This window comes from Fusarium verticillioides, chromosome 4 (assembly GCF_000149555.1).
Source record: "Fusarium verticillioides 7600 chromosome 4, whole genome shotgun sequence".
NCBI lineage: Eukaryota > Fungi > Ascomycota > Sordariomycetes > Hypocreales > Nectriaceae > Fusarium > Fusarium verticillioides.
In genome coordinates this window covers 2,229,565-2,255,388 of record NC_031678.1, presented here as the reverse complement: position 1 = coordinate 2,255,388, position 25,824 = coordinate 2,229,565, and the positions used below count along the sequence as shown (strand labels likewise).

At 48.8% G+C, this 25,824-nt stretch overlaps 10 protein-coding genes across 14 annotated transcripts; 4 read left to right on the top strand and 6 right to left on the bottom strand.

Annotated features, from left to right (window-relative positions):
* The first annotated feature begins 1 nt into the window (after window position 1).
* Window positions 2-1,145, top strand: FVEG_05074 (hypothetical protein). The gene is made up of 2 exons (XM_018893094.1): window positions 2-545; window positions 604-1,145. The coding sequence occupies exons 1-2, from the start codon at window positions 126-128 to the stop codon at window positions 934-936; spliced, it is 753 nt and encodes a 250-aa protein (XP_018749907.1). The 5' UTR covers window positions 2-125; the 3' UTR covers window positions 937-1,145.
* FVEG_05073 (hypothetical protein) lies at window positions 934-5,109 on the bottom strand. Of its 2 annotated transcripts, XM_018893093.1 has the most exons (5): window positions 4,807-5,109; window positions 4,620-4,747; window positions 1,499-4,558; window positions 1,337-1,437; window positions 934-1,285 (listed from the first exon to the last, which is right to left on the bottom strand). In XM_018893093.1, the coding sequence occupies exons 3-5, from the start codon at window positions 4,460-4,462 to the stop codon at window positions 1,243-1,245; spliced, it is 3,108 nt and encodes a 1,035-aa protein (XP_018749906.1). In that variant the 5' UTR covers window positions 4,463-4,558; window positions 4,620-4,747; window positions 4,807-5,109; the 3' UTR covers window positions 934-1,242. The 2 variants fall into 2 exon arrangements, with proteins under 2 accessions (XP_018749906.1, XP_018749905.1); XM_018893092.1 differs by having other exon boundaries at window positions 1,499-4,747.
* A 215-nt stretch (window positions 5,110-5,324) lies between these two features.
* Window positions 5,325-7,484, top strand: FVEG_05072 (hypothetical protein). The gene is made up of 2 exons (XM_018893091.1): window positions 5,325-5,619; window positions 5,679-7,484. The coding sequence occupies exons 1-2, from the start codon at window positions 5,352-5,354 to the stop codon at window positions 7,325-7,327; spliced, it is 1,917 nt and encodes a 638-aa protein (XP_018749904.1). The 5' UTR covers window positions 5,325-5,351; the 3' UTR covers window positions 7,328-7,484.
* FVEG_05071 (hypothetical protein) lies at window positions 7,384-8,893 on the bottom strand (the record flags this gene model as incomplete). The annotated part of the gene is made up of 1 exon (XM_018893090.1): window positions 7,384-8,893. One exon carries the CDS (start codon window positions 8,891-8,893, stop codon window positions 7,463-7,465), a length of 1,431 nt encoding a protein of 476 aa, XP_018749903.1. The 3' UTR covers window positions 7,384-7,462.
* A 3,628-nt stretch (window positions 8,894-12,521) lies between these two features.
* FVEG_05070 (hypothetical protein) lies at window positions 12,522-13,867 on the bottom strand (the record flags this gene model as incomplete). The annotated part of the gene is made up of 5 exons (XM_018893089.1): window positions 12,522-12,739; window positions 12,804-12,944; window positions 13,007-13,462; window positions 13,528-13,692; window positions 13,799-13,867. The coding sequence occupies 5 exons, from the start codon at window positions 13,865-13,867 to the stop codon at window positions 12,596-12,598; spliced, it is 975 nt and encodes a 324-aa protein (XP_018749902.1). The 3' UTR covers window positions 12,522-12,595.
* A 710-nt stretch (window positions 13,868-14,577) lies between these two features.
* On the bottom strand, window positions 14,578-16,408 carry FVEG_05069 (pyruvate decarboxylase; the record flags this gene model as incomplete). The annotated part of the gene is made up of 3 exons (XM_018893088.1): window positions 14,578-14,878; window positions 14,932-16,165; window positions 16,231-16,408. 3 exons carry the CDS (start codon window positions 16,406-16,408, stop codon window positions 14,578-14,580), a joined length of 1,713 nt encoding a protein of 570 aa, XP_018749901.1.
* Window positions 16,409-17,868: 1,460 nt separating this feature from the next.
* Window positions 17,869-23,933, top strand: FVEG_15591 (hypothetical protein). 3 transcript variants are annotated; one of them, XM_018904761.1, is made up of 3 exons: window positions 17,869-20,103; window positions 20,155-22,388; window positions 22,437-23,933. In XM_018904761.1, exon 2 carries the CDS (start codon window positions 20,522-20,524, stop codon window positions 20,852-20,854), a length of 333 nt encoding a protein of 110 aa, XP_018749897.1. In that variant the 5' UTR covers window positions 17,869-20,103; window positions 20,155-20,521; the 3' UTR covers window positions 20,855-22,388; window positions 22,437-23,933. The 3 variants fall into 3 exon arrangements, with proteins under 3 accessions (XP_018749897.1, XP_018749896.1, XP_018749895.1); XM_018904760.1 differs by having other exon boundaries at window positions 20,155-23,933; XM_018904759.1 differs by having other exon boundaries at window positions 17,869-22,388.
* FVEG_05068 (hypothetical protein) lies at window positions 19,121-20,552 on the bottom strand (the record flags this gene model as incomplete). Of its 2 annotated transcripts, XM_018893087.1 has the most annotated exons (3): window positions 20,501-20,532; window positions 20,142-20,394; window positions 19,644-20,073 (listed from the first exon to the last, which is right to left on the bottom strand). In XM_018893087.1, the coding sequence occupies exons 2-3, from the start codon at window positions 20,267-20,269 to the stop codon at window positions 19,644-19,646; spliced, it is 558 nt and encodes a 185-aa protein (XP_018749900.1). In that variant the 5' UTR covers window positions 20,270-20,394; window positions 20,501-20,532. The 2 variants fall into 2 exon arrangements, with proteins under 2 accessions (XP_018749899.1, XP_018749900.1); XM_018893086.1 differs by having other exon boundaries at window positions 19,121-20,073; window positions 20,142-20,552.
* FVEG_05067 (hypothetical protein) lies at window positions 20,812-23,280 on the bottom strand (the record flags this gene model as incomplete). The annotated part of the gene is made up of 6 exons (XM_018893085.1): window positions 20,812-21,115; window positions 21,172-22,378; window positions 22,428-22,459; window positions 22,509-22,728; window positions 22,780-23,140; window positions 23,195-23,280. The coding sequence occupies 6 exons, from the start codon at window positions 23,278-23,280 to the stop codon at window positions 20,928-20,930; spliced, it is 2,094 nt and encodes a 697-aa protein (XP_018749898.1). The 3' UTR covers window positions 20,812-20,927.
* A 48-nt stretch (window positions 23,934-23,981) lies between the features above and the next one.
* Window positions 23,982-25,727, top strand: FVEG_05066 (hypothetical protein; the record flags this gene model as incomplete). The annotated part of the gene is made up of 4 exons (XM_018893084.1): window positions 23,982-24,086; window positions 24,135-24,416; window positions 24,468-24,803; window positions 24,852-25,727. 4 exons carry the CDS (start codon window positions 23,982-23,984, stop codon window positions 25,725-25,727), a joined length of 1,599 nt encoding a protein of 532 aa, XP_018749894.1.
* Between the last annotated feature and the right edge of the window lie 97 nt (window positions 25,728-25,824).

Genomic DNA, 25,824 nt, shown 5'->3' with positions numbered 1-25,824 from the left:
ATTCTAAAACATCTAAAACAAATCGCAAACGTCAACACAACACCAAAAAAACAACCCATTTTGATGAAGCAGGAATCTTCATCAAGTCTAATTTATAGGTGCCTTGCCTTGCCATATCTTTCAATATGTCAACGTCTATGAGAGTCCTACCAAGATCAGCCTTGCGTACTTCGAGGCTGACACAATGCCTTGCCTGCCGACCCTTCCACTCATACGATCACCCACCACCACCAGGAGCATTTGGCGATGCTGAAAAGTCCATCCTCGCTGCGGCTTATAAACACGTCCCGGAACATGGTTTCTCACAGAAGGCTCTTGGTTTTGGTGCAAGAGACGCCGGATACCTTGACATTAGCGCGAGCGTCATCCCCGACGGTGCCTTTGGCCTGATTCGATATCATCTTATTACCCAGCGAGAGGCCTTAGCAGCTCGAAGCCGAGAACTATTTCCCGACCCAAACCAGCCTGGTATCTCACTGAGAGTAGAAGAGTTGACGTGGGAGAGGCTTATGGGTAACAAGTTGGTTTTGGATCGTTGGCAAGAGGTAATATATACATGCCCTGGCTTTCATGTCATAACTTACTTACGGTCCTGCTTTACAGGCATTGGCCGTCATGGCTCAGCCCAGTTACGTCCCCGAATCCATAAAGGAGCTAGCAAAACTCTCCGATGAAATTTGGTTCCTCGCCGGCGACAAGGCTGTCGATCCTTCATGGTACACCAAGCGTGCCACCCTCTCCATGATATACAGCACAAGCGAGCTATTCATGACAAACGACCGATCCCCTGATTTCGCCGAGACAAGGCAATTCCTTCAGCGAAGACTAGACGAGGTCAAGTCCGTCGGCGGAATGGTCGGATCGTTCGGCCAGTGGGCCGGTTACACACTCAGCGCTGGTGTGAATATACTAAGGAGCAAGGGCGTCAGAGTTTAAGCGGGCTAGCCAGAAAGGAAGATATAGTTGTAAAATAATGTATAAGACGTGTGTAACATTATCTATGAATAGAGGCCTCAGCAGGCGCTGTAATGACATCTAACGCTGGCGTTACCTGAGGGCCAAGGCGAGGCACTGCTTAAATCTGTACAAAATCCATTCCGACAAAGTGCGCTGGTATCACTCCTAACAAACTCCGCAATGCTCAAGTGCTTTTGTCTGCCCATCCTCTAAGCGCCTCCATAAAAATCCATGTTCCGCATGACGCCCGACTCCAAGATGCCCGTCTCAAGTATACTACATCGTCTACTGGAAATTGTCAAGGGTTCGTTGACGAGGATCCGTTAACCTGAAAAGAGTCGTCAGTACTCAATCTTGCAGTAAATGAGGAGATACGAACCGAATGATCTTGACGTCTTTGTCTAATCGTGCCCGACCTTCGATAGCATTAGGGGTAATAAGGATGTACTGTCGTGAAACTGAACGACGGGCAGCGTCCACCTATACATTCTCTGTTAGCTGCTTTCAGTCTCTTCCATGTACGGGTACCGAAGTTACTAACCAGCATATTCGTGCTGATGGCACGATTCACGTTGTCCATAAAGACGTCGAACTCGTCAAGACAACGGATAGGCGAGCCCATCGCCTCCCAAACCGATAGAAGCATGCAAATAGATGAAAATGACTTTTCACCACCTGATAAAGTCTTCGTATTCCTCCCAGCTGAGCTCTTACGCGTCTCATCTGGCTCAATCTGGAGAAAGACCTTGCGAGCTTTATGGTCGAGGTCGATTTTGCCGCGGAAACCTCGCTCACTGAGAAGCATGTTGAACTGGATGCGAATTCGCGCACTGATCTGCCGCTGAAATTTGCGCCAGAGTTCTAGGCGAGTCCCGATAGCATGTTTGAGAGCCTTGATTGTATCATCGAGATCCTGCGTCTGTCTCTGAACATCTTCAAATTTCTCTTGAGCTTCTTGTGCGCGGTCGTAAATCTGTTGGTCTGACGCTCCAAGTCGTGACTCTCTCTGCTTGATTTGTTCCCGGATTTTGGTGTATTTCTGCTCAATGCTGCTATGTGTCTCGTTATCCGGAATGTGAACTCGCTCCGGTGCTGTCTGCCGGGCCTGCTCTATGAAGTCGGCAACTTCTGCAGCCTTCCTATCCCTCTTTTCCTCGGCACGTCGCCGTTCGTTTCTGGCGATGTCAAGGATCTCAAAGGCACCGTTCTTCTCCGCTAGAATTGACTTCCTCGTGGTTTCAGCTGTCGCAACCTTCTGCGCTGCTTTGTCGACTCGGTTTTGCCAGTCCTCTTGCTCGTTCTTTTCCTCCTCAAGCTTTAACCGGGCTGTCTCGGTCTTTTGCTTGAGATCTCGCTTCGCCAGCCCCATTTCTCCATACTGGTTTCCAAGCTGCTCCTCCTCGGATCGTCTGGACTCGAGCTCGGCTCGCAAGATGTTGAGTCGGTCATCAACGCCATCGAATGCATCCAACTCCATTTGCACACGTTCCATATCAGCTTGCGTTCTACGAAGATCGCCTTCGTATCTCTTGATATTTTTCCGTTGGGTATCAAGCTCTGTTCTGCATCGCTGAACTGCTTGTTGAGCCTGACGCTCGTCGCGATTGATCTCAGCCATTTCTTGACCCAAGTGTTTGAGGTTTTCTTCTTGTATCTCAACCTGTTGACCAGCATCTGTTTGCATCCTAGGACGCATCGTGTATGGTGGGACTGGACTTGTACCAGCAGACCCATTCCGGTTGGTGAGTCGGAGGCCCCATCCTCGCTTCCCTCGACCATCGTGAAAACAGAGACAAGCACTCACGTTGCGCGGAGCCGCACCTTCAACCATGACCCGTTCAGCTTCGACTCGATCACGAATGAGAATGATTTTCTCGATTTGGTTGCTGATAATGAGCTGCGATCGGACAATGTCGTCGTCGAACTGAAGAACGCTCAACATAGTATCAAATCTAGGATCAGGCTCCTGGTCACTAGTGTCAATCCTGCCTCCATAGGCAATGTAGATTGGGGGCTGTCTTTTCAGGCGAAATCGACGTATCAAATTTGCGAGTCTCGTTTGATCCGATTTACTCCTGACAACAAACGCGTTGAGTCCTTCGCCGAGTGTTCGCTCTAGGATCCCTGACCATTCCGGCTTCGATAGTCGGATATGCGCTCCAATAGGTCCGACAGGCTTTTGTTCCCATCCTCTCTCATTCTCGATGGCTTTGACGAGGTCCTTAATCTCTCTGTCATAGCCATCGAAACGACCTCCCGTAGCGGCCTTGAGTTCTCGAACCTGCTGCTCCACGGACACGATCTCTTTGCGTTTGAGTTCTTTGTTGTGTGAAAGTCTCTTGAAGTGTTGCTCAGCCTCGCCAAGTCGCGCAGTAAGGTCAGGAAGCTTGTTTTGAATTTCCTCTATCTGTTCCTTCAAGAGCTGTTCCCTCTTTCGAGCAGTTTCTAACTCGTTGTCCTTTTGCGTGCGGGCATTTCCTGTTGATTCGCTCAGCCGGCGTTCTTCTTCCTGAATCTTGCGCTGGCAGGCTTTCATATCGTCTTTGGCTGTCTTCAGGCGTTGGTAAGCATCTCGTTCCTCCATGAGCAGCTCTGACTCCTCCTTTTGCGCCTTTCGGTAAGCAGCTATGGCGTTGTCGATGCGCTCCTTGAATGCATCTCGATCACTCTCAATCTCTTCCTTTGCCTGCCAAAGCCTCTCGATCTTCTCGTTGATATTCTCAAGGGCTTGGGTCGATGATTCGCAGTTTTTTTCCGCCTCGGTTATGCTCTCAGTCCGTCTAGTGATTTCCTTTTCACAGTCCTCGAGGAGACGTTCCTGCTCGACAACCTGAGACCAGACCAGTTGATTAATGTAATGCCGAGCCTTTTCGCGAAGATTCTTGTTCTTTTGCGCAGCTTCGGCAAGGCGGCGTGCGGCTTCCGACTCTTTTTTAACCTCTTCGATCTTGGCATCTAAATCATCTCTGAGTATGAGGGTCTTGTCAAGCGTATCTTGTGACATCCTGTAGTCGTTGTCCAACTGTTCTAGTTGTACACCAGACACGAAATACTTGTACTTCTGGGCTGGAGTCGCCGCGTTGAGAAACTGTCGCGCGTTGTCCTGTGATAGTACGGTGAGGGGATTGCCGATTTGTAGCGCATACCATTCTGATATCTCATCTATTTCCTGCTTCTTGGTTGAGATGATTCTACCAAGAGCGCTCTTGATCTTGAAACCACTACTTCCCGATTTGGAGAAATGGCGCTCGACAATGATGCTTTCGCCATAGATATCGGGCTGGTAGGCATCTGAGCCGGCATTCTTGATCTTGACGACTAAGCTACCCTGCTCGCAACCCTCCTTGACAAAGGACTTGAGACTTCCACCTCGGTTGGTATCGCTAGCCTTGCCACCCAGACAAAGTGTTAGTGCGGTTAGCACAGCACTCTTTCCACTACCATTCTCTCCGACAATGAAGTTGATCAGTGGCCCTAGGTCGACATGTAATCGCTCATGGCACATGAAGTTGAAGCAGGTAATGCTCTCGATGATACCACCCTCGGATACCACATTGTTGCCGAGGTTGATGACCCGCTTGGCGAGCTTCTGGGTGGCTTGCTGGTCGTCCCAGTCAGCGTGCTCTAGATGTTTGAAGCCATTGTCTCGCATGATCTCGTACTGGGTCTGTGGCGGCCCAGCCATATTTCTGCGGTCTTCGTCATCTTCGCTTTGGTCACTCGGAGTGTTCTCCCTTTGTGGTGTTTCTCTTGTTTGGCTGTCGTCTACGGTTACTCTGGCACGCTTCCTCTGTAATAGCACATGAGTCAGATGGCATGCTGTATGGGGGCATTTGGTGTATTCCTTACGGTATCTTCTCTTGAGAAATTAGATCGCGCTTGTCGTACATCTACTATGGCATCGTCCTCTTGTTCAACGTCTCGTCGGGATCTCTTTGTGGGTGCCATGGCTGCTAAGCTCACGGCAGCCTCGTGATAGGTCGATTGGTAGGGAGGTTGTTACGGTTTGTCGTAAGGGAATCGATACAGGTTCTTTGGTATTGGGACTTATTTGAAGGATGTCGAGAACGAGAGGCGACAGCGACTGTTCAACCTGTATTACCAAGAATTGTTGCTATCGGACATGGACAAAGAATGGCAGTTCCATGAGTCTGAAGTATCCCACTATACGCGTCTGGGTGGACGGGACGTGACAAGCGTGTCTTGTAGTGGGGACCTTCGTTCCTAATGGGGCTAGCGTAGATCTGCCGTAAATGACACAGAATTCCAACATCGTCGTAAGCTGCTTACCCGGTAGCTTTCGTGTATAGATAAATAAACTCAGAACCCCAACCTGAGCCTCCCTCGACAACTCATCAGGAGATGCAGTTTATTAATGGCATCGTACAAAAGCCATGTCACTCAGGCCGCCAATTTTGGAAGAAGAAGAGGAATGCCCTCAACAAACAGGCAACGATGCAGAAGAGGCAAACTTCAAGAATCAACTGCCAGATAATTGTGTCGAGTATCTTCTTTTTCTCGTAGACCCTCAAGTCGATGTTCGCAAACACCTTGCACAAGTCGAGAATATCCGAAAGTCGGCCATAGAGCTTGCCGCAACACTTACCAAAGACTACATATGGCAAAAAGATGAATTCAATCTGACCCTAAAAAATGAAAACGGTGAGTGTCATGCCTGCAACGTTCGCCACTTTCAAGGTGTCTACTAACACCTTTGATAGGACTGCTCTACCTCCATGGTATCACGGATTACAGCGATGCCGTAGAAGACGAATGGCTCATCGTATATATACTAAGAGAATTATCAAAGTCCCACCCCAACCTCTGGGTCCGGGTATTTGATACAGATGGCGAGTTCCTCCTGGTTGAAGCCGCCAATGTGCTGCCCAGATGGTTGAACCCCGAGATTGACAACAACCGAGCCTGGATCAACAAAGGAAGCCTTCTTCTCATCCCTGTCAAAGATGAAGAGGGCCTCGGAGCTCGCAATCTTGAACTACCGGACGCAGTCCAAGTGATTAAAACGAAACGCGATGCACTTGTTCACTCAGGTTTTGTCGAAGCCGAAGCTTTCTACAGACTTGAAAAGTACCCAGGGCAGATCAGCGAATCTCTACACCATTCTCTCATTACTGTACCGAGGAAGTTAGCATATATCCTCCATTCTCTCCCTAAATCGGTTGCACCAGCAGTCGAGGAATTCTATCTCCGGGATCCGGTAGCCTTGAAACGTGTCATCTCACCAACTCAACCATTAACATTTCCTCCAGAGGATCTCATCACAGTATCTGTCAGGTTTAGCAAGGTACTTTTCGCTCAGTTGCGATCCCAACGGTTCGATACCCCGCCGAGCTGGAGCGAAGTCCTTCGGAAAGCGCAGAAAGAGGCACCTTCAGGCGAGGCAGACAAAGTCATGGCGAGATTGGATATTGGGATGAAACTCACATGTGGGTTCGAAATACTGGCTGCAAAGGCTGGAAGGAGCAAAATCAGAGTTGTCCGTGAGCTTGCTATCGAGCTCGAGGATCTCGCAGAGGATGGCAACGAGGCTCTCCCCTCAGATGAAGACATTAAATCCTGGAAGGACCACGATCGTGATGACAGCGAAGCATGGATGGACATCAACTACCAAGATTTCGAGAAGGAATTGGATGGAAAAAGAGGAAACGCTTCCTCCAACTCCAAGTCAGGCTTCGGAGATGCGAATACACAATCTGATCTTCGCAAGATTGTGTCTCGCTTCGAGGCATTTCTGAATGATGACAGTGCTGGAATGGACGGCGCAGAACTTGATGAAATGGATTACGATGATGATGATGATGATGACGATGACGATGACGAATTCGACGAAGACAGCGAGTCCGAGGACAAGGAGGTTAGCTTCGACGAGGAGGAGTTCGCTAGGATGATGAGAGAAATGATGGGTCTACCATCCACAATCTCAAGCACAAGCACGGCAAAGAAGACTGCGACACAGTCCAAGACCCCTGTAATTGACGAAGAGGACGAAGAGATCCAGAAGCTCACCACGGAGTTCGAAGCAGAGCTCAATGAGCATGGCGCGCTCAAGCTTGACCCTGTTGAGAAGCAATCCCGCCTGAAGGATGCAACTCAAAAAGAGGGAGAGAGTAGTCTGGCAGACATCAAGGAAGAAGAAGAGAACAGCGATGAAGAAGTTGATATTGATTACAACCTGGCAAAGAACTTACTCGAAAGCTTCAAGAGCCAGGCTGGTATGGCTGGGCCGACTGGTAACTTGTTAGGCATGATGGGCTTTCAACTACCACGAGACGAAGAAGATGAGAATGAAAAGGAGGATGAAGAGACTGGCAATAATTCTACCAAAGGGAAGGGAAAAGCAAGAGCATAGTTTGTCGATGGACATGTCGCTCATTTTATTCACGAGATATAATGCTTTAGTAGGATGATCATAACATGTGTCTATTCGTGCATTACTCGTATCGCTCACCAACAGCTAGTGGCCTGTAAATATGGTCGTATATAATCAAGGTTCGCTATCTTCGTCGCTCTCCTGTCCGGAGCGCGGTCTCTTCGCAGGTGACATCTCACCACTCATACGCCTACGCCTCTGCTGGCCCCGATCATCAAGTTCTTCAAGCCGAGCCAGCACATTGCCGAGATGTTTTCGAGCTGCAAGCTCTCGCTTGCTGCTGTCGGTCTGAGGCCTATAGTACTCTCCCACCAGAGTGACCACCGCGTGATAACACTCGTAGAGCAGCATGCGAATGTGTGCATTGTCCCGATCTTCGATGATGCTTGCCGTCGTTTCACCTGGTAGTGGGTTGTCGAATCCTCGCCAGAAATCATCTGAGAGATTTGGTCGTTTGCTGAAGACGGTGGCCATGAGGGGATCGCCGAACACGCAGTTGCTCCATTGTCGTAAACCAGTTACTTCGATGGGGATTTGGCTTGGCTCATCTGTTATCATATAATCCGCCTTTCTGCTGATGCCATCCTGCAAGACTATCCTGTATTCTTGCCCCACCTTTCCATCATTCCCCGGTTTCCTCGAAACCCCTTTTCCTAATTTCGGTGGTGGCTGCACCGCCTTAGGGAATATAGATTTCTTCTCGCTTTCGTATGGGCGGTGTATTAATGTATTGGAGTCTTCGCCGGCATCCAAGACAACAAGTCGCGGTTTCGTTACTGCATCAAGCAGATGTTGGAAACGCTCAAAATGGTGTCGAATGTTGTTGTAATTGAACATAATGGTCAAGTCCTCTCCATCTCGAAGGACCGATTCCAACAGACTGTGAAATGCTACTCTCCAGGAGTCAGCACCCTTTGAATCAGTCAAGCTTCCTTCAAAGCGTCGTGGGGAGTGATGCACAACTGAAGGAGATACTGAAAGGACGTCAGCGGCAATGCCAAATCTCCTGGTTGGTGAAACCTGGCTGGATATGCGACGGAGTAGTTGGCCTGTTTGGAAGTCCACCGACCATTGCTCACGGGAGTCTAGGGGTCTTGATAGTGTGGATATGGGAGTGCCTCTCGGCGGTCGGATGAGGTTATATTCAACTGGTAGTACACCACCAATAGACTCATGCCGAACAAGGGCAGGTAAGTATCCAGCCAACAGTTGAGGATTGGTCTCCTTCACTACAGGGGTTTCAACTGTCCTGCTTGTAGCTTCTTTAGACTCAGCGCCAGAGCAGATTTTCCTCTCTCTTGCAACAGCGGAAAGCCACTTGAGCACAGCAGCTTCAGTACCAAGGGTCGACTTCTCAGCGCGTAGCAACCGTATAACCGCAGGTGGGGGTAGCGCCAATAGAAGACTCGGGCCCTCTGTAACCTTGACATTATAAAGACGCTGCAGTCGAGCCGAAGGGACGACCTCGAGTTCCTTTACCGCTAGACGAGGGCTGATACCGCTGAGCAGGGAGAGGACAGAACTCTCTGGCGGAGCAGCCGCCATGGGACTGAGAGTAGAGGTCGAAGAAGAAGAAGAGGAAGGGAAGATAGAGGCGCTTGGAGAGGGTTCAGTAGAGGTCTGGTTTCGGGCCGAACGGGGGATATTGTCATGTACAAGGTTGCAGCTTTTTTGCGCAACACAATGGCTCAGGAGGGGCAGACTGCCGTCGTCCCGAAGGGTGCACTGGTACGACATTCGAGTCATAGGGAGGAGGATATATATGTAGGATGTGTGTGATATTCAGGAGAACGGCTGATCTGGTCTGCTGTATGGGCTGAAGCGCTGACGAGGCGAAAGGAGTCGCAAAGAACGGCTTCAAGTAGACGACATCCCTCTATTATAGGGAGGAGAGAGAACAGTATGTTCTATTCATGCTTGACAGATCAATCTGCAACACGAGATGAGACAGAAGTTTCGGTGATGAGAGTAAGTAGACTCTTAAACTAGCCGTCTATTATAGGTAGCTGGGTAAGGATGAGATGGCAGATATGAAGAAGAAGTGCCGACGACAGGTAATTATAGACTGAGTAGATAGAGATAGGTCGAGAAAGTGAAAGAAAGAAGGAAAGCGATATATGAGAAGGATTAGGATAGAGTGGATAGATGAAGGATGTAGTGTAGTAGATAGTGGAGGTTGTTATTAGCTTCCGCGATCTGGATACAGGAACTAGATTCGCCTTCTCGAACGCCTCATGCGTATGCAAATGCAAGAACAACAAAATGAGAACCCGGCAGGCAAAGAGAGCTAATCAGAAAACAGGAGGAAGATGCATAAGGAGGATTGACAGACAACGGTTGCGCCAGGATATCTCTCGGGTCCGAGAATAAGTAACGATGATGATGACGATGGGTGGGTGCATGTAGTGAATGGACAAACGACAGTCAGGCAGGCAGACAGACAGACAGACAGAGTACTTACATGGATAAAAGCACAAAAAGGCGGAATATACAGGGATAGAACGTCACCGCCTGGCCAGCGAAACTGGCCATGACGAGCGAGATCCAAGAAGCAGAAGCAAGCGAGAATCATGGGGAATGCAAAGAAGCTAACTAGTCAGTTAACTTAGTTAGTAGCCAAGAGACGGACCCTACAGAAGAAGGGTCCACGCTTGCGAGCGAGCGAGCGAGGGCGGAATAGGGAACCGAACAAAAAGACGGGGGCGTAGACGGAAAATGTAAATGGTCGACGTAGCGAGCCAGTAACTGAAGGGCCAGAAGCAGGCACTTTTGTTTAGTCTTGTAGTATTCTTCAGCAACCTTTAATAATATCAGTAATAATTAACTGCTGACTGAACAGAGAGCAGAGCAAACACGTAGATACTTGCTTGACTGGAGCAGATGAAGAGCCAAAGCCACTCAATCATGATGACAGCAAACATATTGAAGAAAGAAAGAAAGAAAGAAAGAAATACAATACAATACAATACAATACAATACAATACAACACGTAAGAACCCGAAGCCATTCTTTGACCGCATCATATGGTGATATAGCATCAAGCAAGCAAGGGTGTATGTATGTACACTACATACAATAACAACAACACACACATACATACATCTCTGAGACGGATAGACACTCGAACCCGCCGGAACGGTGAAGCCGAAACGGACCAGCATCTCATCTCCTGGGGTAGGCAAGCGAAACTTTTTAGAAGACCAAGACGAAAAGTATAATATGTACAGTACAGTAGGTATGCAGCACAAGGAACAAGGGGGTTACCGAGTAGAATGACGCCCGCAGCCTTAGTTCAAGCCTCTTTTCTGCCCAGGTATTACGCCAAGAGGTGAGGACGGAATAGACTCCGAAAAGACCAAGGTAGAAGAAGGATCGAAGACATGCAGAATGTAGAATGCAACCTCAGTTCCTCCTATCCTGTAGGGCTCTGCTTACTTACTTACTCATGAGCTGAAGTTAGTGAGAGTATGTATAACTACCGAGTTAGTGTTTGCTAGCTACAGTACAGGGAGATAGCCTCAGGAGATCGACATCCATCGAGAAGCGCGGATCGGAACGGGAACCGCACAGTCATTGGACCATTTGCGAATGCTTGAAGCGAACCATTGCAATTCCCACCAACTATCAAGCCCAGCCCAGCCAGCCCAGCCAAGCTTAATAGCACCACATTTGTAGTCGGGTACCATTCCCTTGGGATACTGAACGTGAACGTGACCGTGAGCATGACTTCTCTCTGTATACTAATGCTTTGATGAGAGTCGGCATGCATCAGACGACATTGTCATGCGCTCACAAGAGAAAGAACAGAACAGAACAGAACAGAAAGAAAAGAAAAGAAAATCGTTTCGAAGAGCGGAATGTCAGACTCTAAATGACGAAGCCTCTGGCGTGCATCGAGAAGCGAGTCGGGAAATTTATGATTGGCTACCACAAGCGAAGCTGACCTGGGTCACATTCCGCTTAACGCAAACAGCCCCTGTCTAGACTCTAGACCCGTTTGTTTTATACTGCAGCCTAGACTAACTACTCCATAACTACTCCGTACACAGTATTATCGTATCGTATCGTACCGGTTTGGCTTGGATCTCTGAACGATTCCGCTGTCTTGTCTCTGTTCAGCCCCTAAAACTGCACCAAAACAAAACTATCTTCAGCCACAGCCGTTTGCTTTAATTAACTACACACGGGAATGTACCGGGGGCACAGGAACAGACAGTCGAGGCTGGCCAAGGACCTGGACAACTGGCCCGTAACTTCGGGGCCGAGAATCCCAAGTCATCGAACTAAATCTCTGATGGTCATGGAATTCCTCGGTATTCTCGATGTGACGTGACATACAATTCAAGGTACATACGAGGAGGGCCTCTCTCCCCCTGGTTCGTCGAAACCTTACCATCGCATAAGGATATACCATACCCACCTCAACCATGGCCTTGATTATTATACTTCAGACTCCTTGTCAAAGAATGCAAAGAATGTCACCCCTTCTTCTCTTACCTCACCGAGTGCGATAAGGTACACTTTGCCTGGCTTAGCCTTACGGCACGTCCCACATCCCGTGTACCACAAAGCCACGACTGTTCAATCTCCTGAGCTGTGCGCCAAAGCCCATCTCTCGATCCCTATGTAATCTCGGGGTAGCTTAAGAGCTAGACACGATAGATCGTAATAGCTCACCCCATAATAGCTGCACATACTTGTCGAGTTCTCCACCGCTGAACAGCAGCCGCTGAAACGCATCATCACTCTCTTGCATGCCCCTCATGATACGGATAATCTGGCAGAAAATCTCCTTCTATTCACCGACATATGCCGATCCTTCTCTATCCCCATCGCCATGTGACCTTTCCAACTCCTTGGGGAAGGGAAACCCTGCGCTTTGGGGGTCGTATCCTTAATACTCCCTGTTGAGTTTGTTACAAGACCCCATCCCATCCATACCCCCAAGTGGATTGGATACATGAAATGCTTGGCTTTCTAAGCACGGAGCTTCGGACATCAAAATTCCATCTTTGTAGAATAGCCATGTGTATTTCCATCACCTGTGGATGGATGGATGGATGGATGGAGGGATGGTTGGTTGTCTGACACCACACCACATTGAAACCTAAGTGATCCTGCTCGAATCAGACCCCAACGGTCTCCTCTGTGCAGCCATGAGGCAAAAAGGGCCTCGAATCATCTGGAATGTCCAATACTATCCATCGGCAAACACACCTCTCACACGCGAGTGGCTCAAAAGCTACCTTACGTTGATTCCGCGACTCCCTCGCCTTCAGGCTTTCCCTTCTGCTTCCTATCCTCCAGAGCCACCTTGTACAGCTCATTGAGATTGTAACGCTTCAGCTCCTCGCTCTCCTGGCCATCAACAACCGAGACTCCGCAGAACGTCTCAACGCTAGTTAGCCAAATGCCATCGCGATAGGCCCAATACGCGAGGGGAGGGGCCGCTTACCTGGAAAATCTCAACCAATACCACCTTGTCGGGACTCGTCAGGTTGACCTTGTGCTTAGGGCTGACCAAGTCCGCAATCTTCTTGATCACCTCGCTCGATTTGAAGGCGGTGTGATTCCGGATGTTATACCTGATGGCGTACTGAAGGGGTCATCGTCAGCTTCAAATAACGACGCTTTCCGCGAATCACATTGTCTACTTACCGTGTAGGCTGTAGACCCCTCACCACCTTGCTCTGGTGCAGCGGGCTCTGCGGAAGCATCCTCTGCCGACTCGCTTTTGAGCTCAAAGTGAGGCTCCATCACGCTGCGGGCCACGCGTTCAATACCCTTGTCTGTCGCCTTGTCCGTATCAAAGATAGGCGTTAAGCGGTTGATGTACTTGGTCTTGCGTTGCATAGGATCCGGGCAGTCCCTGGCATCCTGAGAGGCCTTGGTGACAAGCTCGAAAGGATCAACGGGCTTGACGGTCTTCATGAAGAAGACACAGTCGAGACCAGTTCCGATGGGTGTGAAGGTCTGCTTCGTCTTGGGCTTTGGCTGTGCCATGCTGGCCAACTCCTTTTCAATAGACGCCTCAATGTCACCGGCATCTTCATCATCCTCGTCCTTGTCTCCATCCTCATTCGGGGGCTTCACTCCGAACAGTGACTCTCCGTACTGGAACAAGTTAGTTTACCAAGCCTTCCAATAGACTGAAAGGGTATCATGAGCGTGTTCCGTACCTCGTTACAAAGGTTCTTGAATTCCGCAATCGCCTTGCCCTTCATTCCTCTCGCGTAAGTTACCCAAATTCCAGCATCGTTGACCTCCAAAGTCCTCCCAAGCTCAACCTGCTCAGTTTTCCTGGCTTTTTGGTGTGGCGTTTGCCATTTACCACCACTGCCTCCCTTTTCAAATGTTAGCCCAGTCTGTTCAATACCAGTAAAGCCATAAAAAATTCTCCCAGGGTTAAACAAGAGCCTGCTCGCCGACAATGGCACCGTATTTGCTTACCTTGCTCTTTTTGGTGGCTGGACCATTGCCTCCAGGGCCCTGCTTTCGCTTTCCAGCTCCGTCACTCATGATCACGTCTGATATCCTACTGTAAATGATAAAACATATGTAAATGGATATTCGTAATGTTGCAGGAGTCTGTTCAAAACGAAGCCAGGAATGTGAGTCTTGTTACTGTTGAGCTAGGTCGTTGCGCGTGGAGATTTTTGGTAGAGGCGAATCACGTGTGCTGATTGGTTTTTTTTATGGTTGAGAAAGGCGATCAATATTTGAAGAGAGAAAGCTAAAATAAAGATTTCTGAACTATACTTATATGTTTTATTTACTATAAATGAATGTCTCTTACATTGAATCGAGTTGATTAGAAAAGAAAGGATAAAGGTGGCTTAAGATGCTATTGAATGTGAAATCGGGATAAGCTAGAGGTTTCAGATGCCGCATGATGAAGCATATCACGGCTCAAATCTCCAGATGCACACAGAGTTTGAGACTAAAAAGGTTAGCCGGCTCAGGATTTATGTTAAATTCGAATTATTCCAGTCAAGTATGAATAATATATATACATAAGTTGTCGACAACCAAATATAGTCAGCCATCACCAGTGAGATGAGAGAATATTAAAGATATAAGAAAATCGCTTTTCAATTTGAGGTACATAAAACACAAACCATCGGCCGCCACTCTATAGTATAAACCATAAGCCACAAATCATTATTATGTTCTCCAGGAACGTTTTCCAAAGCCCCGTCTATCAATTTCACTCTTTCTCAAGTAACCGTTTAGTGCTTCTTGGCGTTGTTTCTAGCGCTGGCCTCGGCAGTCATGATGAGAGCGCGAGGAGCATCCTCTCTGGGCATGTAGAGTTCGACGAATTGCAAGCACTCAGCAGCATTGAACTCCTTGTTGGTGAGGAGCTCGTTGAGCTCAGTCTTGGTCTTGATCTGGAAGGTCTTGCAGGTCTTCTCGCCACCGAAAACGCTGACGAGGTCCTTGTACTTCCAGTTGTTGATGTCGTTGTAGACAGCATCCATACCGTGGATGAATCGCTCAATGGTGAAGCCATCGTTGCAGATGACGAAACTAGAACAAGAGTTAGTAAAAGACACAGAAGATGATCAGTCTTGAAAACATACATTGTAGGCTTGAGGTGATGTCGAATCATGGTGCTCAGCTCCTGGGCGGTCAATTGGAAAGATCCATCGCCAACAAAGAGGATTGTTCGGCCTTCCTTGCCAGCATCCTTAGCAGCGAGAGCAGCACCCTGGCAAGCACCAACGGACCAGCCGATGCTTCCCCAGAGAACTTGGCTGAGGGCGGTGACGTTCCGAGGGAATCGAGTGTCCCAGATACCGAAGTTAGCGGTACCAGTCTCAGTGACGATGATGTCGTTGGGGATGAGGTATTCGCCGACGCGGGGCCAGAGCCAGGCCTGTGTGATGATCTCAGAGTCGTCGGTGTTCTTCTCGACCTCGTTCCTGACCTCAGGGATAGAAGGAGCGGGCATAGACTTGGGGTCGACCCGGTCGATGATCTTGCGGAGAACACCACGCATGGCAACGCCGGGATATGTGGAGTAGCGGACCTTGCAGTGAGTGCTGTGGAAATCAACAGAGTTGATCTGTGATGTGCGGTAAGAGAAACCTGTGGTGTTAAAGTCACTCTTGAGAGCACCAATGGTGAGAAGGAGATCAGAGCCCTCAACGATAGACTGGGCACGAGCGGGATGAGAACCGTCACCAGCGAAGACACCACCATAGTTGGGGTGGTCCTCATTCACAGCACCCTTACCCATGGGGGTGACAAAGACGGGAAGGTCGAGCTTGTCGATGAGCTGGTGAACCTCCTTGACAACACGGTGGCGGATAGCACAAGAGTCGACAAGAATGACAGGGCGCTGAGCAGCGTACATAGCCTTGAGGATCTCTTCAACGACGAAGTCCTCGTTAGCGGTGTCGTTCTGAGGCTCAGACAGGTCGATGGGGGTGTCAAGTCGAGCACCCTCAACCTTCTCCTGGACCATGTCGGTAGGGACCATGATGTAGACGGGACGAGAGCGGAGCCAGCAAGTGCGGAGAGCAGTATCGATCTGCTCGGCAATCTCGGAGGGCTTGTTGAGTTTGGCGACGTTGCAAGAGATTTGAGCGCTCATGTTGGCAAAGACATCAAAGTCGCCGTTTCCAAGAGTGTGGTGAAGAAGCATCTGGTCACGCTGAGAGATGGTAGAAGGGCATCCAACAATGTGGACGACGGGGATGTGCTCAGAGTAAGAGCCAGCAACACCATTGACGGCAGAGAGCTCACCAACACCGAAGGTGGTGATGAGAGCAGCCATCTTGGCGACACGGGCATATCCATCAGCAGCGTAGGCTAAGATTGTTGTGTTAGTGATATGGTGTTTTGAGACTCGTCGATGAAGACATGATGAAACTCACCAGCGTTAAGCTCGTTAACGCTACCGACCCACTTGAGGTTGCATTGAGGAAGATAGTCGAGGGCGACGAGGTTGTAGTCGCCGGGAACACCGTGAACAGATCGGACGCCGACTTCGTAGAGACGTTTGAAGAGGTATTCAGCCACGTCGATGGGCTTTTGGAGGTTAGAGTTGCTCATGATTGCGGCTTGACCGGTACAATTGTTAGGGGAGATAAGAGATGTGATATGGAGGGGTAATCGAGGAAGCTCAAAGCTTAATTGTAGAATGAGTGAGAGAGATGTTTGTTATAAGGATGAGGATGAGGATGAGGGGAAGATGATATGAGATGTCTAGGTTAAGAGGTAACCAAGACAACCAAAAGAGGAATGTGATTGATTGATTGATCGATCGATGGAATGATGAGGAAGGAAGAGAAGATGTTTTCGGTCGAGGGGGAAGGAGGTGTTTATACGTTTGATGCTTCTTCACCTTACCTTACCTTAGTAGTTACTACGTACGTACGTATCGACTATGAGCAAATACAATCCAGTGAAGCTTGCTAACAGGTGTGCACCCTCACAAATTGGGTGTACACTCAGCAGTTTACTACTCTTACCTTGCCTACTTGCCTTACCTCACAGTGTAAGGTAGCAGCTTGTCACCAATGACACCCCTTGCTCTTCCTTGCTTCTAAACCTCAAATGGGTTGATCTGATCTGATCTGATTGATTGCGCCAAAAATAAGACCATGGTCAAAATGAGCCCAGTCCTGTCCTGTCCTGTTCGGGCCTTGTAAGCGTCACTAGAATCGGACCTGTCAAGGAGACAGCACGGGCATAAGCCCAACCCAGCCCAGCAGCAAATTCTGATTGACCGTTATTCTCGGCTTCACAATGTCGCGATATTTCCTTGCTCGCTCCCGACCAGAAGCGGCCGAAACCGCGATAGTCAGTGACAGTACATACAGTAAAAGCTACGGTGACAGCGATAAAAGTCCTCTGATGGTGATGTAATGACCCTCCTACGGACTAGTCTAGACAGGCTACCAGAGTCAACGCCACGCACACGGGAGGGCGGGCGGCTCTTTGCCTGCGAACTAGGCTCGAACTCTGCATTAGCCGCAGCTGTTTTTTTCTCTCCCCTTCTGTACCTACCTATGTAGCAGATCCATTGTTAGTATGGATGCGTATTGTAGGTTAGTAGGTAGCGACCGACAGTCAGAAAATCATATGATGCCATTGTGCCCGTATGTTTACGGGCCCTCCCAATCGGGCAGACTTTGTCAAGGGTGGAATCTTGGTGTTGGCTACGGGTCTAAGAACGTCTAGAAACAATTCAATGCCACAGAATGAGTGGATACCTCGATAGAAATCGGATGCTTCCTTTTGACGACGACGATGATGACAGGGGAACAACGAGACGATGAGGAAAAAGAAAGGAAAGATGCGATGCCCGCCTGCCAGCCACGATCAAATCTGCATGGATCCAGTGTGATCACCCTCGACAACTCCTTGGCGTGCCTTGTATCCTTGTCTCCTTGTCTTTGCTTGTCAGAGCCAACTCCGGCCATCCCGGCTAGTCCGGACCTGTGTAGCCGAGCGACCACCGGCCGGGATCATAGGTTGTCTGTAGTCCGTAAAATAATACCCGCAGATGCCAAGTTAGAACCAACGTTGGTCTCTCAGTTTGCGGTTGGGATTGGGATGGGATGGATAGATGGGTGTTTGGAAATGGCGTTGTTTTCCCTCTCGAGATGCCTGCGACCGGCAATCGACAAGACAACGGGGGGAGGGTCCAACTGCGTATGTACTGTACGCATCAAGATCCAGGGACCTAGACCACCATCATTGACTATTTCCATGGATGTCGATATCCTTATCGTTACAAGGTCTGCGGTGGTGAATGTCCATGTCGACCCTGAATAGCCTCCCCATTCAAGGATGACATAACGAGACTTTTATGTCGATACCTTACATAGTATATTCTCAACTGTCCAACTGTATGTATCTGTCTTTAGTTGCCGGGTAAATTGCCTACTGACAGCATGCGGCACAACTTGCATGCAAGCGTAGCATTCATGATCATCACTGGCCTACCTACGCGTGTAGTAATGCTGAGGCAAGACATGACTATGCATTACATTACCTAACATTGCAGTGGAAAAACATCTCAGCCAACTATCCATTCACAACTCTCTACGTACAACACTCCAATCGATGAAGCAATCAACAAGAAAACAACATCAAGCCCATTTCAAGACAGGGATCTCGTGTCCGTAAAAGGCCCTTTCACTCGTACTGTAGCTCGATAACATCCCGTAATCGACATCCGATTATCACGACCAGTATCATCTCCAGCCTCTTCTTTCCTTTGTTTCCCGCTCTTTGCCGTAAAATACCAAAACGATATCGTGTTACAATAGCGGGACGATATCAAATCTTTTTCTTCATTAACGGATAAAGAGCATGGAATCAGAGGGGCCATGACAGGCATTGACTGCGAGATGGGATGTTGCAGGGTAAGGTAACCTGAGATGTTGGGAACTAACGTTAGTTATCTACTCCGTATATCTATCTATACACCACCTTGGCCCTAGCTACGGCCGCCGTGGTTTTTGGCAAAAAGGCGGCCCAGTAGTTGTGTTGTACAGCCGTGTCATGTCAGATCATTCTTATCGCCGCCTAAAGGGAGTTCACCGGAACGAGCAGGGATGTGCAGCTAGGGTGGTGAAAGCTAGGGTGGTGAACTGACGAGACCTAGACCGGCTCTCTGGGATATATCGTATGTACCTGCGCGACTGCACGTTCCTGAATTTGACCTGATTCATCGATGTCGCTGTCCTGCATTGAACTGACTCAATATTGCACTCACCCTACAGGGCTGGCCTTGTCCAAGACGAAGCTATAACTGCCCATTCAGAAATCGAACACTGCTTCAGAGCGGTGTATGTGATTAGTTATGCATGTATTTGGACTCATGATATGTTTGTTACATTTGTTGTACATCTATCAATTGTCGTGAGATGAGATTCTATGTATGCATGCAGTTCTCGCTTCGCCTCTACTATACAGTTCATGCTCCATCATGGAATATCCATCCAAAATCGGCGATTCCCATGCTCCGCTCATAGGCGTTTAAAACCGTCTTGTCCATCATTTCTTCCTCTTCCTCTGTCCATAGAAAAGTCGTTAACATCCCACGCCTTCATCGGTCCGGCATTAACCACACGTGTATGCATGTATCCACACAACAACCAACGGTCCATCATGTCATTTTCCAATCGGTGTGCAATCGTTCAGGGGCCCAAATATCGTACACCGCACACCGAAACCGCAATGAGTCGAGGTCTCTGATATACTCACTGTATGGATAGGCGCGTTAGCCTCCCGGCCCGATCCAGCCAGCCAGCCTCAACCTCAGCTCAGAAACAGCTTAATCGCATCTTCCGTCCTTCCAACCTGTCCGCCACCGCTCCTCCCACTTGGAACAGTCGAACTCAGGCTTGCCCAATTTGCGGTTGACGTCGTTGTGTGCGCCGCACAGCCACTTGCCGAACTCATCACGGCTGTTGACCTGTGGCGCTTCTCGTTTTAGATAACCCTGGAAATCTTCTGCGCAGACCCAGCAAGGATATAGCTTAGAGAACAGACCGACAAAGCTGAGAAGGTCTGATTTTTGGCCGCTTGACGGTTGTTCCGGATACTGAGCGGCAATAGAGTGAAGCAATGTCCATGTACTACGGCCTAGCACCTCGACATCTGGAGGGCAGTCGGCCGGAGGACCCTTGGCCTTTGCAGCATCCTGTTTGAGAGTACTCTTTGTCTGGGAAGCCCATGCAGCAAAAGAAGTACAGTTCCGGCATCTGAGCAAGGGTCAGTTGAGTCGATATACTGTAGGGCTCCATTTGCAGGGCGTAATGATGAAACTCACGGTTTGCCGTCAGGGCCTAGTACTACTCCTTTGGGGATCCTCTTAGGCGGCTCAGCAGAGCCTCCTACCGACGGTGCAAGGGCAGCGGGGGCAGCCGCCTGCTGTTGATCGTTTGGATCGCTCGACATTGAATGGCGCCACTTGTGGTGGTGAGATCTCTGACTCTGGCTCTAACTCGGCTTCTGAGGCGAGCTACCGCTAAGGAATAAGACGGGAACAACAAGTCGGCGCTTTCGGTGGAATTATTAGGAGACTGAGTAAGTGAGACAGATCAGGTAAGCAATTGATCAATTAATGAATGTCAACGAACGAAACGCCACAAAAGAATAACGGGACTGAAAGAACTGGGGTCTTGAGACTTTTACGATTGTCGTGATGTGATGCCTATTTGTCAGCCTCTGTCTACTAACATAGAAGAAAAGAAGCTAAACTGCCAGGATATTAAAACGTTCTATCAAGTGTCTATTGACAGAATTCAAAGGCTATCTGTTATCGATAAGCCACTGAATCCTGGAAGCTTCCAGGGACACGGGCAGGCCAAATTTAGGCCGGAGCAGCGCCGTCTTCCGGGTGATTATGGGGCGAGACAGCCCACGCCCAACTCGCTAACTCGTTACCGATGGAGCTTCTCTAGTTGGGGATGGATGTGCATTCTTCACTCTAGCATCATTTCCGGTCGAGTATTGTCTAGTCTCTTGAAAATGTATGATTAATTCATGATTATACAAAAGTAGCGATTCAAGCGTCTCCGTCAAATCTCTCCCTATTTGCCAATGTCTCTGACAGTCAGATTGCGTTTCCGAAAGGCGATGTTGCAGCTGTATCATTCATGAACTCATCCATGACCTTACTCAACGCTGTCATGTCATCACCAATCGAGAAGAAGGACGGATCCAATGCCATGGTTTGACCGAACGTGTTATCAAAACCGCCAAAGTGGTTCTCCGCGGATGGCATAGATGATGGATTGAATGCTTTACACAAGAGTCAGCGGCAGACAACGAGACTTGAAAGGGAGAGAGAGACTTACTGGTGGATGGTGAAGAAACAAACATCGAACTCTTCCGATCTTGCTCAAGCATGACCGATATTGCCTTGACAGCTCTTTGAGCTTCAAGAGATTGGTCGGATCTCGTCTCCCAGATATCCTTTGCTATAATCAAAGCCTGCAAGATATCACTTCGCCTATTCAAATCTCGCCCTGCATCGTATCTACTCAACGCAAAACATAGCATCATGGTAGCTTGCATGAACTCGGATCTAAGTGGTGCGGCAACTCTCCAGCGCATGTTGTACATGAGGCCTCCTGGTTGAGTTTCTTCGTTCATGCGTCGCTGGTGCTCCAGGATGGATAGGGCAGCCTTAATGCATATCTCACTGGATCTGACACTCTCTCCCCCCGCAGACCCTCTGACGAAACTGTGCCGATGGAGGAGATAGATGGCTTTCTGAGCGATGATATCGAGCATCATTCGATTGAGGATTGTGGCTGGACTGTCCGCAATCGACTCTTGGAGAGGCTTTAGCCTGAGCCAGTGCGGCAAGGAATTCGTGGCTTTCTCGAGCTTGGCCTGCAGGGTCGCAACAGTAGTTGGTGAGGGTGGCCCTGCTTCGGTTGTGTCGTATATCTCAGCAGCAACTTTGATAACTCCATGCCTGTGGATATGAAACGCCAACATGGAAGGCTCTGAATGTGGCCTTTCAGGCGGTGGGGTATCGTGCTCAAAACCAATATCGCTATCCAGAAGATATGAGGGCGGGCGAGTGTCGCATTGAGAATCTTTGATGATACGTGGAAGTCCGATTTGGGTACTGGTGAAGAAGTCGATGCTGTACAAAGCTATCCAGGCTCGTCGCCGGAGTTCAGCTTGCAAAGGTCGGATATTTGGCCAGTGAGACGGCTCACGATGAAGACCCATCCGCATGGCTATCCTTATGATAACACCCATGAGGACCCAGTTCCCAATATTTGCATCAGCGTCGGCCTCTTGGTCTACAGCAAAGTGCAATAATAGCGTCTCAACCGTATGCGCGCTGGAACGAAGGTAATCTCCAGCTACCAAGCAGTGGATAGTGAGCGTTCTGTAAGTGTCGAGCGTTGTTTGTAGTTCAGAAGCGGACAAGCCGTGCATCCCTGCCTCCTTTTTCTGTAATGATACAGCCATACTCATGACGCTGAACAAGAACCCGACCCAGATGATGGAGACAGCTGAGGGGTTTACCCAGAAATTTGCATACTATATATGGGTTAGCAATTGCCTCCTTGGATGATTGGCATATGCTGACTTCTGCAAGGAATTTGCCTCGATGAATGATGACTGGCAAGGCGGAGTTAGCAGTTGAGTGAACATGAAAGTCATGACTTACGTGAGTCGAAAGTGTTGAAGTACTGGGAGATGTATCTGTCAACTATCTTGCGAGGAGGAACCAAAGCGAGAATTTGGTCTACGGGAAGACACGAAACATTAGCAAGTAGAGATATTCTCGGTGCCTGAGACTGATGCGTCAATCCACTAGCAAAAGGAGAAGACCCTTCACTGGCAATGTCGGAGCCATCATCAGCGAGCTCATCTCTGAGTTGTTGAATCTAGGGTATCTCGTCAGTGTTCAAGGTCTCCATAATGAGTCTTGTTCTTACATCTTCCAATATTGTAGCCCAATGCGAGCTACCTGTGTACACAGCCTGGTCATCTGCCAAATTTAGATTTCCCATTCGAACATTTGGCGATATGCCTGATGTAGTAGGCTCAAGACCATTCGGGGCATTGTCTGCTTGGGCTACATCGCTCAGCGACTTGGTTGAGCTCTCAGCCTTATCTCTCAGTTCCGTCACCAGATTCTCAAGCCGAGCTATTCTCTGGCGAGCTTTCTGATTTCTGTTATGAGGTCTGTAATCTATGGCATCCTTGCGTTCTTGTTCTGAGCAAGTGAAAATGCACTCGGTAGGTTTCCCGCGCCGTGTGCAGGCGCCGCAGGGTGACTGTCTATCGCATCGAAGTCTGCAGTAAAGTCAACACCATTGAATGTCTCTATGGTCTGCCTGGCTGGCTTACTTGCGCCCCCTGCAGAAAGTGCAGCTGAGAATTGGCTTCTCACGTTTTCTTGTTTGAGGCCTTGGCTGTGCTTGATGAGTTTCCATGAGTTAGAGTGGTGAGGGCTTATTCGCCTCTCAGGCAGACACAAATGATGAAGCTAGTGTAGATTGAAGTTTGGCTATAGGACGTGAAGTCATTTTCACCACGATCCTAGGAGCCACACGTGATTCAGCACCGATGATACCTCAGAACATGGAACGCAGTAAGATATATTGTATGCCTATTCTGTAAAATATACTCTATGAGCTACGGTTTAATTCGCATCGTGAGAACAAGTCGATCAGAGAATGTGCCTTGAGTGATGGATGGTCTTCAACATTGCCGGGTCAAACGATAAACATCAATCTCATTTTCATATCGAGCAAGACGGATAAAAGAAATGGAAATAGTTAAATAAAGCGGCTCAGTCTCTCTCATCTTTGTTTTTGTTTCAAGCAGTAATAGCGGACAAGCGAAGGATTTTCGGACGTTGATCCTTCGTGGAGAGTCATTCAGCGGACGGTCGGACGGTCATGGTGTAAGCTCATTGGTCGGTTTTTGACTGTCCGAAATGCCATCTCTCCACGGACATTGTCGATGGAGTTCATGGCGGACATTTTGTGATATACCGATAATTATATATAACAACAAGAGAATTCGATGGTTTTAATCTATTCAATTCAATCATATTGTCCAACTATATCAGCAACTTGCCCATCCCATTCAACATCAACAACATCAACAACACTTCTTACACCCCATCACAATGATCGCCTCTGACAATGCCCCGGCCGATGTGGCTTACCCAAAGGGCATCAAGTTTGCCATCTTAATGATTTCACTCTATATCAGCATGTTCCTGGTTGCCTTAGTATGTCCTGTAATCACTCGATGCAATCACGCAACTAACAGTCTTCAGGACAAACTCATCATCTCGACTGCTATTCCCGCCATCACGAACGAGTTCCATGCTGCTAGTGACATTGGTTGGTACGGCACAGCTTACCTTCTTACCAACTGTGCCTTCTTGTTAGTATTTGGCAAACTATACACCATCTTGGATATCAAGACGACCTTTATGACTGCCATGGTACTCTTTGAGATTGGCTCAGCTATTTGTGGTGCTGCCCCTAACTCGATTGCGTTCATCATTGGAAGAGCTGTCGCAGGTCTAGGTGGTGCTGGTACGCAGTCTGGTATCGTGAGTTGTTCCCTAATACTCTGAGGATAACACCCTCACTTACACTGTTAGCTCGTCATCATTGTCTATGCTGTCCCTCTTGAGAAGCGACCTCAGTACCAGGGTCTCTTCGGTGCAGTCTTTGGAATCGCTTCGGCTATTGGACCTGTTATCGGAGGTGTCTTCACAACTCATGTCACTTGGAGATGGTGCTTCTACATTAATCTCCCCCTTGGCGCCGCTGTCTTGACTTTTGTCTTCCTGTTTCTCCGAGTTCCTCGTCCATCGACCGACAAGACCGGTCTCATGTACAAGTTTCAGCAGCTAAACGTTCTCGGCTTGATTGCTCTCATCCCTGGTGTCGTTTGCCTCTGCCTGGCTCTCCAATGGGGCGGCTTCGAGTATAGTGTAAGTGTTTGTCCCCTGTGCGGCAACGACTCAACTAACGTCACTCAGTGGAACAATGCCCGTATTATTGCTTTGCTCGTGGTTGCTTTCACTCTCTTCATTGCCTTTGTCCTCATCCAGATCTGGAAGCCCGAGCAAGCAACTGTCCCTCCCCACATCTTCGCTAATCGCAGCATTTTCGGTGGCTTTTGGGTGAGCTTCTGTATCGGTGCCCATCAGACACTGTTGATTTACTTCCTCCCTGTCTGGTTCCAGGTCATCAACGGAGATTCTGCCATGAACAGTGGTATCCATCTCTTGGCCATGGTACTCGCTCTTGTTGTTGGCTCCATCATCAGTGGTGTTCTCACCTCTCGTATTGGATATTATATGCCGTTCCTCATTGCCGGAATCTGCATCTCCTCCATCGGCGCTGGCCTTTTTACTATCCTTGGCACCAATGCTTCAGAAGGCCAATGGATTGGATATCAGATTGTATATGGTTTTGGTCTTGGTGCCTGTTCCCAGGCTCCCAACATGGCTGCCCAGACTGTGCTCCCACGCAACCAGGTATCGATTGGTGCTTCACTCGTCATATTTGCCCAAACACTCTCTGGTGCCATTTTCGTCTCTGTTGGCACCAACGTGCTCGATGGAGAATTGGTCAAGCGTCTTTCTGCCTTCACAAGCGTTACTCCCCAGCAGATCGAGTCCGCTGGCTTAACAGGTCTTCTCAAGACTATCCCTGAGAAGTTCCACAAGGAGACACTGACTGCCTATAACGATTCGCTGCATGTTTGCTTCCGCGTCGCACTCATCATGGCTTGCCTGGCTATCTTGGGGGCGTTGGCTATGGAGTGGGCCAGCGTGAAGAAAGAGAAGAAAGAAGTAGTCGAGACAACAAAGGAGAGTGACAATGAGGTAGAGGAGAAGTCGGTTGTTTGATTGCTTAGGTTGCTTGTACGAAGGCGTTGGAGTTATTGTTGATAGATGGCTGTTTCTGCACTGAATACCCAGCTCGATAATTAGATCTCATTCACAA